The following is a 16,515-nucleotide window of genomic DNA, read 5'->3' as shown; positions in this document are numbered from 1 at the left end:
AATGAGCTGAGTTTTTAGAGGGACTTGCTTGGCAGGGTGATTCACATGAATGCTTGCAGAGCAAGTTCGTGCTTCTAAGGATTGTGGGCAGGCTGCTTATGCATTCATCCATTGTTTGGGTATTGCAGTAAGGGGGACACTTGTAGCTGTCTGGGAAGTGTGTGGCCTTGCATGGGCTGCTGTAACAGCTCCCAGGTTTTATGCACACTGAAATGATGCCTATGGTTATTTGGGTGTGAGAGCAGGGCCTAGCAGGGCTAATGTTTGGGATTCTGATGCTTACTGAGAGTCGGAAGAGCACTGAATGCAAGTGAGATTGAACTCATTGTGTATTATTTTTGCTGGTCTCTCCAATTAATAAAGAAATACCGAAAGGGGCGCCAAGGGTTGGGGCCAATCTGTGTCCTTGTAATTGAGCAGGAGCACTCTAGCTCCCCCAATCTGTGTTTGAGTTATTTGTTGAATGTCTTAGTGTGAAGGCTTTGGCTGGTTAGCTGTTTTTACCACCCTCTTGTTGGCCTTGAGGATGGTTTCAATAAAGCCAGATAACTAGCCACCTTTGTCGCAGTCCTCCCTACCCAAAAAAATGTCCTCAAATTTTGGGAAGTCATGGGAACAGAAAGGGAAAGAAGTGACAAGAACGGATCGTCCTCCTACAGCAATCATGATGCTATACCCTCCCAAATATTGCATCAGCTCAGCAAGTAGGATATTGTTCTGCACTAGACGATCATCCTAGTGATGAGAATTACAAGACCCATACCCTGCTTCTGCAACTTAACGTGAATGAAAAAATGTACAGCACAAATTGGTCCATGTCATCCTAAATTCAAGCATATTTGAAAGGTTCTCCTCACCAGGACAAAGATGTACCCAAATTTAAATACACATGCCAATAAATCGTGACTCAATTGGCACATAAATGTTGACTTCAAAATATCACGAGGAAACACTGCATGCACGTATACCATGGTTTCATTTTGCAAAGACCATTCGCCTTTCCTGTCAGTTGCCAGGAAAAAAAATTTATTGCTGGATGTAGATATTGAAGCTTGGGACATTGAAAGTTATTCTAGGCAGAAAAAAACTCTGAAGGACAAATGTAAGAGCTGACATTTGAGCTTTGTAAACATTAAAGAAACGCAATCCATGTTGTGACATAAGACTCAATAATGTTTATTATAATTATATCTACCAGTCCTCAGTTGACACAACCTACAATTCATGATTTCATGGAATCAATGTTTGCAACAAAAAATCTAGAAATCTACCAGCACTGCTTAGGACAGATCTAGAAATACCTTGTAGTATTCCTACAATATTTAAGTAGGAATCAGATTATTCTTAAATATGTCATCATCTACTCTGCCTTGTCTATGGATACTGATTTTCATATCAAGTGGTCAGCCTGCCATTAAGGTCAGAACACTGCAAATGTCCAGAATTTTGTCTCTTCCACTGCTGGAGCAGTATAAACTGCACTATGAAGCCAGTGTAACAGGAGGGCAATTGCTAATTGCATCACAACCTAACACATCTATGTATTGTCTTGTGATCCAGAATGAATCATAGACTTCCCCATTACTGCTTCTTTTATACTCAAAGCGTAAACTTGACCGGTTGAAAGCAGTCAATTTACCAAAGCCATGATCCTCATCCTTAAAAATACTCCAGCTCGTTTGGACTACACTGTATGTGGATAAGCTTGCACCTGCACCCCCAACAACTAAATGAATGGTTGCATTAAATATTCCTGAGTACTGCGACAACTCTGTGCTCACGCAATTGCTCTGCATAGAGAGTAAGAAGTCAGCTTGCTAGGAAAATATGAAAAATTGAATTCACTAAGTAATAACAACCCATGCCTACTAATCGAAAGGCTGATGAAGGGTGTTCAATCAGTGGTGAAATTACAAATGGATTGGTCTAGTCATGTGCAAAGGATATGTATGGATAACCATAAAAACCATCGAATTGTTGCAATTTTACAAGAATAGTTAGGCCTACAAAGACTGAAAGAAAGAAAAGGACCTCGTAAACAGGACATGTGCGTTCATAGTTGTGAACATGGCCAAAGAAGGCCAAATCGACTTTGTACTTTTGCCAAAGCTTTTGTAAGCTCTCCCTAGCCATAGGCTCCGCAAAGGTGCCTTCTTCACCATAGTATTCATCGGAAGAATAACCAAGAACCCGGTGGGCTGCAAAAATTAGCCAAGGTTGCTTGAAACGATCTGCTGATGCTAGACATTCCTCAATAAAATTATATTGCTCTGTTCCTTCCCGCCAATCATGTTCTGAGTCTGCTATGCAGAAATGGAAGAGACCATAATCTAAAGAGTACCTGGTCAGAAGTATACCCCCAAAAAAAGAAAAAGAACAATCAGGGACAACTACTGCTAACAATTGAAAGTCAAAAATTCCAAAGAACTCATCACCAGTACTATAAATCCCAAATGTTGACTACTTTATGACCTCTACACACCCTTCAAAATAAGAAACAGGAAATTGAAATCTAGTATGATTGACCTCAGGTATCTATGCAACACAAGCTAACCAAAATCGAACACAGGTAAGTTCCTAGCATGTATTTTCTTCCATGTAATAAAAACCCTCAGAAGGAAAGATCTGAAACCGGCCTTCAATCAATAAAAGGGCAGTAAAACTAGCAAATAACCAGCCAACACTGTTATAACAACAATTCAGCAAATATACAACTAGCAGATTGGGAGCTAGAGTGCCCCTGCACCAAGACAAAGACGCAGATTGGCCCCAAAACCTTGGCGCCCCTTTCGGTATTTCTTTAATTAATTGAGAGGCCCTGAATTCCGGGCTACATAAAGGATACATTTTTTCTGGCATCTGGGGCATTCCATATACGTTTAGGCATCCACATGCCCAGCACAGCCTCTAATGTTCATTGCTCTCACCAACCTTGGCAATAGGCCTCCATTCCCCATAGCTGTCACTAGTACCCAATTAACCACCTATCCGCTCCAAAAAGAAAAAGAAAGCATATAGGGGCTTTCCCCACTCATCAGGACTGTCACCACCAATAGTCTCTCAAGCTATAAGCAGCATACATCCCGATATATCAACCTGTTTCCCATAGGAAAACTTGCATCTCAACATAGCAAACAATATGGTAGTCATACAAGTACCATCCCTCTGGCATCAATGACATTACACAGCCCGTTAGGCATCCATAAACAATGTGTGTTCTTTGCTGAGAATGGCTCCCACCAAACATGGCAAATAGGCATCCATTTCAGTTTCAAAACACTTGCACTCAGCTTAGGCCTGTTCCTGGCAACCGATACTTGGTCACACAGTCCCCCTTAGCTGCCTTGAGTGCCCTCTTAGCCATTCACCTGCTCACGAGGTAAAGATAAAGCATGGACACACAGCTAGCATCCATTGACAATGCTTTACACTCTAATAGGCCTCAGGATCCCAAGGAATAACCCTGTTGGGCTCTGCTCTCACTCCTAGTGGCAATAGGCATCCAACACTTTTCCAAATGCTTACACGAGACTTGGAAACTTTTCTAGCAACCTGTGCGGGGTCACACAACTCCTTTGACTGTCTCCAATGCCCACTAAGCCATTGGCATGCCCAAGCAATGGGTGAAAGCATAAAGAGGTGTCTTCCTCATCCAACTGAGCTCCCCCGATACTACCTCGACATTTGTGGAACAGAGCCCCATCCTCCTTGGCCTGCATTTGGTGTACCTCTTTACTTGGTACCATGGCTTTACAGTGGAGGACATGGACACGACACACCATGTTTCCCATTTTCTGATCACGCTCCGCTTCCCAAGGCTGCCAAAGGAGTATAGAGCCATCCTCCCCTCCATTGGTCGAGCATTTGGTACTGTACTAGAGTCTCCGCCAGTTTCGACCGCATCAGTGGTAGCAGATGACGGGTCCCCAGGATTAGACTGGTGGTTGAGAGCCCAAAGTCCATCCCAGAGTTCATCATCCTAGAGACCCTTGAAGGGGGTACACTTCGCAAGCGAGTGCAGATTTCTGGGTTATTAGGCTAGTGTCATTGCAGACAGATAGGTCACCTAGCTAGAGATTGCCCCCTCAGCCAAGGCTAAGCTTCCCCCCCAACCCCCGCAGAGCAAGCAGAGTCAGCAAGCCAGAGCCTAACACCCCTCCAGACAGGAGCAATATTGAGTCTTAGACCCCCTGGGTGACCCCTTATGTTCTCACAAACGTCATGATCCCCTATGATGCACGCACTGCAGAAACAAGAAAGTTTTCTTGTTTTAATCAGTTGGTTGTTTGAAAAGCCCCATATCCTGTGCAGAACATGAACTCCTTTAATTTTCTGGCAATCGAGCCGGCTTCTCCTTTGCACTTCATCCACTTTCACTTCATGGAACACTCTGCGTACTATAGTATTCTTAAGGCTTTGTTTACTGTATGTTGAATGCGCGCCTGTGGAAAGGTTGGTTATAAGCCATGTTACAGCATCATGGACATCATTGAGTTTTTCTTGAGAGCATGCTAATTGGTGTTTAAACCTACTTCTTGCCTTGCGATCCGCGCCAGCTTCCGTATAGCCTCTCAAGATGCGTGCATGTAACAAAGCTGCCTCGAAAAACATGCCAAAGGACGAGGAGCAGCCAGACAGCAAAAGCAGGAGCAACAAAATGCAATCAAACAGCCACAGGAAGCTTATGCTAGACGTCCAAAACCTCCACGAGAGTGAGAAGAGAGAGATGGAAGGTGGAGGGAAGACATCATACACATGCATGACAAATGGCACCTCCTTCTTGCCAGTTTCCCCTTCATTAAAGTCCTAATCCCCATACCAAGGACAACGTTGATTGTCCTTGGGCCCAACCTTTAGACCCCTCTTTAAAGCCTTTACCTTGCCCCTAGGACCTAGTGGAGCACCTAAACTTTGTCCCTAGGAACTTCTAGGAAGCATGCACTTCCTCTAGCTAGTCCCTCACGGCCAAACCATTACTACACTAAACCATGGTTAACCCTGGTTAAGCGTGGGTTGAGTTACACCGATACTTACATCACTTTTCACGTCCCCGTGACACACAGACTACTCGCCCTCGAAACCCTCAACAAAGTCACATAAGGTAGTCTTTTCTAGAACAGGCACCCACTCACAGGAGAGCCTTGTTTTCTACATCCACGTCCTCATGAGCTAGACCATAGTGACTTGGAACGTGCACGGGCTACATGACCGTCCTCGGAGCCAACCGCAATGCCAGATCCTTAGACAGGAGCTGCAGAGGGTAGTGGTAGGGCACGAGTAGTGGACTTCCTTTTGATCCAGGAGCATATGTTCTCAGCATTAGACATTAGACTGCGCAACCACCTCCTGCTGGGGAGAGACCCGGAAGTGTGGTCCCCCGCAATAGGACGGAGCAGAGGAGTATGCATCTCGGTCTCACAGACAATGGCTCCAGAGATTTATGATCAAAGCGAGCTTATCCCAGGACAAGCAGTTTGGATGGGAGTTAGGATGGGGAAGTCCAGGATTGGGATCCTGAACGTATATGCCCCAGCATGCAGACAGTACCGTCCGGCCTTTTGGAGGAGCTGACAAAGTGTCCTCCGGATGTAGACTCCTGGATTGTTGGAGGAGACTTCAACAACCTGGAGTTTGGGGAGGCGGTGCCTCTTTCGATGCCAGCAGCAGAGCGGAGCACCTAGGAGCAATTCATCTTCATGATCAGTGGTGGCAGAGACATGTGGCGAGAGCCAAAGTTCAGCAAGATACCTCGCAGCCTTCTCTTCTCTTTCGGACAGAGGAGACATGATGGACTGCTTGAGAGGCTAGACCGCTTCTATGTTGGGGACTGGGCAATGCATAGAGGCAGCTCTATCGGGATTTTGGCCGGCACCATGATGTCAGACCACTCTCTAGTAGTACTCCACTTAGAGCAGCCCCGTCGAGGTCTTCCCTAGAAGAGGGTCCGCATTCTAGAGGACCTCCTGCAGGATTGGGAGATTAAGCAGGTCATGGAAGAGATTTGGCAGCAGTCAAAGTCGACACCTTGTGAGGGCTGGGCTTCGTGGGTGGCCAACGCGGTCCGGAGGAGCAGTGAGGAGTTGCAGGCTCATGCCCCTAGACGGAGGAGGGCTCTTCAGGAGCACGAGCGAGCACTACGAAGAGACCTCGCCTCCATAGAGAGGCTCAGGGAGCAAGACCCAGGATCCCAATGGCTTAGTGGCAGGTTTGAAAGCGCGCGCCTTGAGCTTCAGGACACAGATTCGGTGGGCTGTGTCATTTTACAGCCAACTCTTTCAGACGGAGAGGATGACTCCAGCTAGTGGCCCGTGAGTTAGTTTGTGACTACGTTCCGACAGTAGTCTCACAGGATTTGTGCAAGAGTCTAGAGGAGCCTTTCACAGATGAGGAGCTTCGGAAAGCCCTCAAGGCTCTCCCGACCCAGAAGTGTCCTGGCGAGGACGGCTTGACTACGGTCTTCTTCCGGAACTTCTGGGAGATCATCTCCACCCCTTTCCGCCTAGCCTGCCAAGAGATCTTCTACCGGCTCCCTTCCTCAGTCCTTGAGTAGGGGGTGGATTTGTTTGATCCCGAAAGGGGAAGAGGGAGATAGTTCAGACATCCGACAATGGAGACCGATCAATTTGCTTGATACTGCATACAAGATCCTTGCCAAGGTCTTGAGTTTGTGGTTACGACCCCATCTTACTAACATCATCCACGACACTTAGACCGGGTTCGCGTTCAAGAACACAACATCCTGGACAACATCTTCACGCTCTAGGAGGCACTGGATTGGTCCACGGAGGATTCACAGCCTTTGACCGTCCTCTTGGAATTTGAGAAGGCTTACGATAGGGTGGAGTGGTCTTTCCTGGAGGGTACCATGCGGAGATTGGGTTTCTCAGACACATGGATCAGAGGAGTTTCTACGTCTAGTCACATGCTTATCAGTGGACACATGGGCGAGGCCTTTCCTCTCTCTCGCTCGGTCCACCAGAGCTGCCCCCTCGCTCCCTTCCTCTTCTTGTTTGTGGCGGAGGCCTTCCTCTTCTTGTTTGTGGTGGAGGCTCTGGGCTACTACTTGAGATCACAGGTGGCGGGCCTCACAGGGTTGAGGCTCCCAATCAGATAGGAGAACGAGCTGCTAGACTCTGAGTTTGTAGATGACACGGCCTTGTACATAGACGGCACCACAGCGAGTTTGGAGAGAGTCAGGGGAGCCCTGGCTGTCTGCTGGGAGGCCTCGGGTACGCGGATCAACTAGACAAAATTCATAGGTTTCTTCACAGGCTCTGAGAAAGACACAGGAGATTCAGAGAGTGGGGGAGCGACTTTGGCTTCCGCTGGATACCGCGAGGCCAGACCGTGAGATACCTCAGATGCCAGGTGAATATTGATATTACCGCAGAGCAGCAAATCGCGTCGGTCCTCGAGAGTGTTTGACGCAAGCTTCTCTACTGGAGCTCGGCCAAACTCTCCCTAGCGGGCCATACCTTAATGGCAAACCAGGTCCTCCTTGCCATGACCTCGTATGTCGCCTCTTGCTGGTGTTTTCACAGAGAGTGCATTGGGCAGCTCCAACAGTTGGTTCAGACCTTCCTTTGGGCAGGATCGGACAGTAATCATACGCAGGATCGTGCAGAATACTAGAGCCCAGGTCACTTGGTAGACGGTGATCATGCCGCAAGCATTGGGAGGCTTGGGTATCATTGATCTAGAGATGCAAAGTAGAGCCCTCTTGGGGAAGTTGGTTGTGCACGGCATCACCCCAAGTGCAGAGCCTTCGAATCTCCTCTTACAGCAAGGGCCACTAACTGGGGGGCAGGGGCAGCATTCACACAGATGGATCTTCTCACAGGCCCCCCTTACAAGGAAGGGTTTCCCCTTGATGAGGAGCCTCCATAGGGTCTGGCAGAGATTGGCCTCTTTCGTGCTCGGCCCCGATGCCGAGAGGAGTTCAAGCGTCAACCCCTTGTTTGGCACCCAGAGATCAAGGATCGGGATGGGCGTATGCTCGAGCATCAGACTCACATTGGGTGGGCACAGTGGGACAGTGGACCGACCGGCTTCTTTGGCAGATGGAGCAGATTACCAATGGCGGAGGCAGAAGCAAGGCTTGGCGCCTTAGCGCATTTGCAAGGGGCAACGCAACGGATGAGAGAGATTGACCTAGCCATCCCCGAGTCCTGGTGGGAGGGACTTCGCGTGTGGATGGACAGCAGATGGTTGGGTCAGTTTTCTTGCACTGGTGTCCCCTTGAGGATGATGATGCAACAAGGCAGCACACAGCCCGATTTTTTCCATGTAGGACTTGGAGGCCTACTCCAAGCACTTACTGAGAGAGACCCAGAGATGGATGGGAGTCTGGATGGGATTCATCGGCGGATGATCAGAGTGGTGGGACGTTTGGGGAAGGAGTGGCACATTGATCCTCCCAGTATCCCAGAGTAGGATGCCCCCAAATGGCGCCTCTGGCTTTGGGAGGGTAGGCCCTTGAGAGAGGTCCAGTGGGATCCGAGAGAGTGGTTCTGGCCCTCCAAGGGCAGCCTTGCCAAGCAAGCGGACGAGGTGCCCTTCTTTTCCTACACCACACGGATTGGCAGGAGGCTTCAAATAGACTCTTCGATTTGGACCCCTTCGAGGGAGAGGCATTGGGTGGCTGAAATAGTGCCCCAGGACATCCGTTCCAGGTTTTGGACGAGGTTATGATCCAATTTGCAGTCAAGGAAGACTTCTTCTGGCTGGCCGCCCACGGAGGCTTGCCCATCGGCCCATGGTTGGAGCAAATACAAGTGGAGGGGCAGTGTCATTGTTGCTCTGGTTGTTTTCTAGAGATGATCCCTCACTGCTTCTGGAGCTGTCGCAGCACATCGAGGATTTGGATGGGAGCCCTTAGAATTATGACCGGATGCAGAGCCTTCAGAGGGATTACACTTGGGGGATGGTAGCCTGGTTGACTGAGGGAGGACACACGTTCCAAATTGATGAGGTCTCCCCAGCTTATCGGATACAAGGTCAGAGCATTTAGAGGATAGAGCTCCATGAGGCGGTCCCTCCTGATAGCTCTCGCTCCTCATTCTCCTCCAGAGGACAGCGTATGGGAGGTAGTAGTAAGTATCACGGCGTGGAATCGCTGTAGTCTGGTGATGGATGAGCATCCGGTTCCACCCTCGGCTACCTTGGTCGTCATCTGGCAGGATATCATCTACACCCTTCGCTCCAACTGGGAGCGTGGGACCCTAGGCCCTAGGGAGACTGTCGTGAGGCACACTCGTTTCTACAAAGTTTGGCCTGCAATAGTTTTTTACATATTCACTCCACGAGGGATTCGTTGGTTGTATAGTCCCCCCACCTCGTTGTTAGCCCCACTACCAGAGATCCCCTAGGCAATGAGCTGGGTTTCTCTAGAACAGGATGATTTTTTCTTCTTTCAACCTTTTCCAGTTTTTTCCATACTCAACACCTTCGGGGCTGCTGTTTTGTATGAAGTCTTTCAAGCATTAATAGAAGGTTCCTTTCTTTGTTGCAAAAAATAAAAATAAAAATAAATAGTGATGTGGCAATATAGATTAGAACTCCTTTGCAATGTCGAAGTTCATCCAATTTTGCACACGAGTAAGCTCAAGGAGAAACTTAGAGATGGTGATAGTTTAGTATTGCCTAGAGAACTGATAAAGTTGGAATATTTGACCTACCTTCCGCATGATCTTGAAAAGGTTCCAGGCAAAATGCAAAAGCAACTTGGGAATAGAATCATTACTGAGTATCATAAAGTGAAAAAATAGACCTAACGAAGATTCAACTTAGGAGAGAGTTGTTGACTTAAAGAAAAGCTTTCCCAACTTTATTTTCGAGGACATAACTATTTGGAGGAGGGAAGAATAATACATGCCTAGCTAACCCAAGCTAGCTAGTGACTCACTTGTAGGTCAAAGGAGACCTAGGGTGGAGTCAATGGGTTAGGAAGGATAATCATAACCAGAGTGTTGTATCTGGATGGACATGGAGCCTGTATGGTAATCATAGCAATAGACTATGGCTATGTATTAGCATAGCGTGCTTAGTGTTGGGACACTACGCCCTTGATGGAAACAGACTATGACTACATATTGGCATACGGGGCTTCGTGTTGGCATAAGGGGCTTAGTCTTGGGACACTAAACAATACCTAGAGGGTGATGCGTGCAAGGCATGGGGAGAGAAGTAGAGAGATAAGAGGAAAGAAGAGGCTAGACCTTCAAGCTTGCCTATACCAAAAGTACTCATGTTTTCTTGTGCAAATTTCATTTTTTTGTATCTGTGGCATGGTAGGCTACCTCCAATTCCTGATAGTCCTTTACTCGTTTTGGCGCTAGGTCAATCAGTCGGTCATTCCAGTGTTTAGTTCACTCAAATGCTTCACTTGCATCCTACCACTGCCACAGACATCAAAGTAGCATGATGCAAAGTAGGCATGTAGATACGTCTCCTCACACTAGTGGCTATTGGCCACTGCCAAAGATGGTTCTTCGTTTTGCTCCTTTAGTTGGCACTTTTCTTGTTCAACACTCTCTTTCTCCATTGACGGACATTTAATTATGAAAAGAACTGAGGGCTAGAACTGAAGGCTATTCCAATGTCCCCTTTGTAGCATTGAGAAAATCAGACATTTCACACTGAGGCTTCAGGAAAAAGGCTAGGGCATTTGGCAATCTCTTACAACAAGTAGTGGTTCTTGCTGCATTGGTCACCTTACCTATGCCTCTATACGGCATCAAGGTCTAGTAATGATCAATCCTAGGAAATTTTCCATGGTTCTGTAGTCTGATAATTCAATCACCTTCATTTCAATGATAAAATGTTGGTAAGAACATACCAGAAATTTTCTCTGTTCTTAGGAGGCATGTTAAACATAGTTTGTGCCAGCACACCACACTCTCCCCCAGAGTCCGTATTCTTATAAAATGACCCTGTACCAGGCCAATCACGTTCATGATTGCCACTGCAAAATCATCACACCAAATTTCTGTTAAAAGAAGAAGCACGAATAAGATAATGGACACACATTCTTTTCAGCCTCTTCTTACAATGGTTGTTATAAATACTCTGCCTTTTTCTTTATGTCTCCTAACGGTCAAGCAGCCTTTCTTGATGATATTGAAAACAAGAAAAGCAGACCTGTAATCATGATTCTCAACATAACAAAAGTGAGGTAAAATGACCTGGCTACCATGTAAGGGACATGCGAAGCCAATGTTTCAATTTGTTCCGTAAACTGATCCCACTGAGATAGATATCCATTTGCATAACAGAGGTCTCCAATGTGAAATATAAGATCAATATTACCAAGGTCCTCAACAAGGCGATCAGTCGTGTTAAGGGAACCAGGCTGGAAATTATTGTATTCATTTGATCCATCTCGCTCTCCCTGAAACAAGGACACATTTTTAAATGCATTGACACTCACAACTGAGAAGTATGAGATATTTTGCACACATGAACCCTAAATCATACAAAATTTAATCACTCTTGTTGAGATAAGAGCTGTAAAATCTCTTCTCTGTCCATGCATGACCTTTGAAATATTTAAAACGCGAGAAATTCAAAGACCAGAATCCAGGGAGATCCATACTTTTCCCATATCACCATATATGATGATTTGCTGCAAAGAATCTTGACCCGGAAAAGGAGATGCTGTGAAGTTACTATCGCTTCCCCATATGTAGGATCCATTCCCAAGCTTGTGTCCTACCTTATAGAAATATCTGTTGACATCATCACACATCTCAATAAAGATTGTTTCCATGCTTGCCAAGAAGCTGGACAATCTTATGCAACAGTAAGTAATCTCATGAAATTTATGTGTGTCCATGTATTCCATAGGAAACAGACATACAGACTAAAGTCCTTATAAGTCTTTCTTGGTAAGGAATACATGCATTCAACCTAGACCAAGAACAGCAATATCTTCCTAGGAAAATAAAAGACTCAATGAAGGTAGACTCAAGTAGCAATTAATGTATTTCCACATGATATCCTTCTATCTTGCCACATCTCTCTCTCTCTCTCTCTCACACACACACACACATTCAGATTGTGGGAATGGAAGAGAGTGAGGATGAGGACTAAAGAGTCCTCACTCACGTTTTTCAAAAAACAATGCACATATCATCCACTAAATGGCCATAAGCCTTCCAGATGGGCAAGAAAGGAGAAAAGCCAAGGCAAATACTCATGAAGTTTGAGGACACTCAATCCCGCATCAAAGTCCTTAACCACAAGCATCACCTTAAGGGAAACCCTATATAGATTAATGAGGACCTTACTAGAAGGCAATATGCCCAAAATCTCAAGGATTTAGGAAAAATCAGAAAGCAAAAAAGGAAGGTAAACATGCATACATGAAAGATGGAAAGGCTGCCATTACAGAAAAAAAAGAAAAGGGGGGGAGGGGGGGGGGGGGGGGGGGGGGGGGGAGGGGGAGGGGGGGTTGAGGAAATAGCTGAGACAAACATCCTTATAATTTTCGAGACATGGAAGCATGAGGGGAACACACCCCCAGAAATTCAAGGATTCATAAAAACATCAGTATGGATGCAAAAACACACATAGAAGGACAAGGGTTGGTGGGATAGCATGCTACATCAGAATGAAGTGGGAAAAAACAACAAAAATTGTAAAAGAAGGCCCACACAAACAATATATGTGGCTGCATATCCTGGCAAAGTAGGGGATTATCAAAATGGCAGCATGCTATTTTGCACCCCCACAATCACCCATTTACAAAAACAACAGCAACATATCCCGACCCCTCATGCATTTGGGGGGGATATAGCAAGATTCTCTGCAGAGAGTACAATTATTCTAGCAAAGGATTTCAATGCACGAACAGGAGCGATGCCAGGCATCATAACAACGGAGGGGAGAGAACCCAAATGTGAGTGTAATGGAAGAAGATAATGAACAAAGAAGAGGCTAGAAAAGGGCATCAAATGATGCCAGGGAAATCACTCATATGGGAAGGCAACTCCTCAATTGTCTGGCTCCTTAGGGCTGCAAATATGCAATGGCACAATGACTTTTCAAAACAGTGACCGTACACATGCAAGACAGCTCAAGAGTCAAGTGTAATTGATTATGTGATCACAAACTCATATGCAAAGCACATGATTGATTACATCAAGATTGAGGATGAGTCACTTGAGTCGACCATAGAGCAATGTCTATAGGCATAATGGGGACAAGCAATGCTGTGGGGAAAAAAGAAATCTACTGCACGTCCCAGGTTAAGAATGGACTACTAAAAAGTGCATATTTATGAAAGGGAGATAAAGGCGGCAGTGGCACAAGGGCAAATGCCTCTAACATGTCAAGAAATGAGCAAATACATAACATATATGCAGCTGTCAAAGGCCCAAAAATGTTTTACTACGAGCAAGGAGAGAAGTGTGGGGATGCCATGTAATCATTGGTATGACCAAGATTGTAAGGATGCAAATAGAGACTGGAAAACAGCGAACACAACAGAGGAGGACAAAGCTCGAACATATAAACAGGTGGTAAGGCACAAAAAAGAATATATCTCAAGAACAAACAGCTTGAGACCTTTGAGGAGCTGAAACAAAAAACCTAGAAAGTTTATTCAGAAACTACCAAGGCAACAAGCCCCAAGAGAGGAAGGCACAATGGAAAGACATGATATGGTTTGTCACAAAAGCCTCTACAAAAGAGATGGGGAAGAAAGATCCACTACAACTATACTATCAAAGCAACAAATGGAATCATAACGGAGGAAGGCATGGGAAAAGGCCTGAAAAAGCTAGCTAATGGGAAAGCTCCAGAGACACAAGGGCTAGTAGCAAAGATGTTAACATGGGGAGGCAAGAAGACAAAGAAAATGCTTACCAGGCTTTTGAATATCGCTTTAGAGGAAGGGTTTCCATCAGATTGGCAGATTGGTAGGATTCTACTAACCCATAAGGGGGGAGATAGCAAGATGGCAAAGAATTATCAGACAGGATGCACTAAGAGAGTTTTGCAAACACTCCAGAATGCAGGTCAATAAACATAATGGTCATCTGGACACATAACAAACATGTGGATGTATATGTATATGTATATGTATATGTATATGTGTGTGTGTGTGTGTGTGTGTGTGTGTGTGTGTGTTTTACCCCCTTAGGCTTCACAATGCCCTTCACGTGCTCCCAAAATGCCATTGCAGGCTGAATTGTCACCACCTCCGAGCAAGAATTCTAATGCCTCCTCTCTGATGAAGCCTAAGGGGGTAAAACAGTTTTTTGCTGTCCAGGACAAAGGGAAAGCACCGGTTGCTTCGAATGGTGATGCTTCTCTTTCTGTCCCTTCGGCCTCTCATCCTCAAGCGAAGGAAAAATTTTTGAATAATGCTTGGCAAACCCCAAGAACAGTCATCTCACCGAGGAGACCTTTGCCCTCCCGGACTTGGAATGTTGCCTCCTCTCAAGACAAAACACCAGCTGAAAACTCTGGCATTGGTTTGACTTGGGCTACGATGACTACCAATCGTACCCTCTTTCCGGAAGAGGAAGTTACTGCCTTATTGTCTTCTCCTCAGGCTGACTTTTCTTCTCAGTGCCAAGGCCCGGATACTGAGGTGGAAATGCAAACATAGAAGGATTTTTTGCTGTACATACCTGTCATATATCTGTAAATATGTTGGATCATATCAAATCTGATACTTTGAATGTACAGGGTTTGTGTGATGGTCAAAAATGGAAACTGGTGTGGTTGTATACAAGCCAATTGCAGCCTCATATAGTGGCTTTACAAGAGCATAATCAGCACATGTATGCTGGTAAAACCGGACATTTTTCTGGTTATGACATTTTCTATGCTGGAGAGCACTCTTTCTCTGGGGTAGCCTTTTTGGTTAAGCATGATCTTCAGCCTGTTGTGGCCTTCAATGATCACCATGGTCGATGGATGATCATAAAATGCCTTGTTCAAGGAGATATTTTTGAATTTGCATCAATATATGCTCCTCAATCTTTCGGTAATCGAGCTTTGATTTGGGATGCTATGCATAACTATCCATGGCAACATTATGCTTTCATCTATGGTGATTTCAATAATACCCCACAACCGGGAGATAATACCTCGTGGCTTCAAAGTAGCAGGCATGGCCTGATTTTTTGTTTCAATTGTGTCTGGTTGATCTCTGGAAGGAATTGCAGCCCATGCTCCCATGCTATACCTTTCAGCATAATGCTCGATCTTCATATCAGGCATGATTGGACAGATGGTATATCGGGTTGACCCACGGAATTCTGATGACTTCACTTGTCAACTTTGGATTGACCATGCTTTCACACATTCTGATCATGATTCTCTTTGGTTGAGGCTCTCTTTGCATGACTTTCCAGATGATAGATTGGCTTGCAAACGCCTTTTGCTGATCAATAATGGTTACCTTGACCATGCTGATTTTAAAGCCATGGTTTCTGATGCCATTCAGCCTCTTTCTCATCACATGCACATCGATCTGGATTATGCATGGTAGGCTTTTGTTGCAAGAATGCAAGCTGTTATTCAGGATTATGGTAAATCCTACATGCAGGCCACACGGGAGATTGTTAAGCATGACAAATACACTTGCCAGAGTTTGACAGAATTTAGTAATCTTTGGCCTTGTCTTCGGAAGAAAGCATGTTGTTATGTCAGGCTAAATTCTGTCTCCAATCGAATGATCAAAGAAAACTTGCTAAATGGGAGACCCGATCTCGCAAAGGGCTTTGTTGGATAAAGGTTGCCCTTCGAAGCAATTCTTTAAAAGTTTGCATTATAAAAGACAGGCTGCCAATATTTGTCGGATCCGGATGCTTCATGGTTCTTGGTCCTCACCTCGCTCAAAGCTTGCTGATTTTTGCATGTAGCACTTCTAATCTCATTTGGGCATGTGGACATTCTTTCTCCTCGGGTTGTGTCTGGCCGCCAGCTTCTTTTGCAGCATGTCCATCCAATTCTCTCTGATGCTCAAGCTTTCGAATTGGAAATTCGTTTCACTGAAAGAGAATTGTCAGATGATGTTAAATCCTGTGGCAGTCTCCAGGATGGAATGGTCTCACTGTTGAATTTTTTCTTGCCTTCTGGGATATCCTCAAGCCTACTTTGCTGCAAATGGTTAATTCATTTTGGGAAAATCAGCAAATGCCTATGTCATGGAAAAAAGGACTTGTCAAGCTCCTTCCAAAAGAGCAACTATGTGATTTGCTCACTGATTGGAGACCAATAACACTCATGCCAGTCATTTACAAGATCATAGCTAAAATGGTTGTTGATCGTATTAAAGGTTATTTGCATGATGGGCTACATCCCTCGCAATATGGCTTCGTTCCCCGTAGGCACATCACAGATAATATTGCCAATGCTTATGTTGGGATTGAATATGCCAAATACACGCAACAGGATATTCTGCTCTTACAGGTGGATATTGCAAAAGCTTTTGATACAATTCAATGGGATTTGATCTCGCAAACAATGCGAGCTTTGGGATTTGGAACAAAATGCAGCAGG

At 45.4% G+C, this 16,515-nt stretch overlaps 1 protein-coding gene across 6 annotated transcripts in view; it reads right to left on the bottom strand.

The window, feature by feature from the left end:
- Positions 1-1,019: 1,019 nt before the first annotated feature.
- The window catches only part of LOC147899821 (putative inactive purple acid phosphatase 27), a 68,351-nt gene continuing 52,855 nt past the window's right edge, over positions 1,020-16,515 (bottom strand). For 5 of the 6 annotated variants that reach the window (XM_087376554.1, XM_087376551.1, XM_087376550.1 and 2 more), the window contains 5 exons: positions 11,594-11,726; positions 11,184-11,389; positions 10,838-10,963; positions 2,032-2,341; positions 1,020-1,790 (listed from right to left, as the gene is read on the bottom strand). In XM_087376554.1, coding sequence (XP_087232680.1) covers positions 1,482-1,790; positions 2,032-2,341; positions 10,838-10,963; positions 11,184-11,389; positions 11,594-11,726 — 1,084 coding nt within the window. In that variant the 3' untranslated portion in view covers positions 1,020-1,481. The remainder of the gene's footprint in view (positions 1,791-2,031; positions 2,342-10,837; positions 10,964-11,183; positions 11,390-11,593; positions 11,727-16,515) is intronic. The other variant, XM_087376549.1, reaches the window with a different exon arrangement.

This window comes from Dipteris shenzhenensis, chromosome 7, assembly GCF_047967505.1.
Source record: "Dipteris shenzhenensis isolate YYH24624 ecotype China chromosome 7, Dip_SZ_1.0, whole genome shotgun sequence".
NCBI classification, from domain to species: domain Eukaryota; kingdom Viridiplantae; phylum Streptophyta; class Polypodiopsida; order Gleicheniales; family Dipteridaceae; genus Dipteris; species Dipteris shenzhenensis.
Note: the sequence above shows the minus strand (reverse complement) of the source record. Positions and strands in the feature narration are given on the sequence as shown.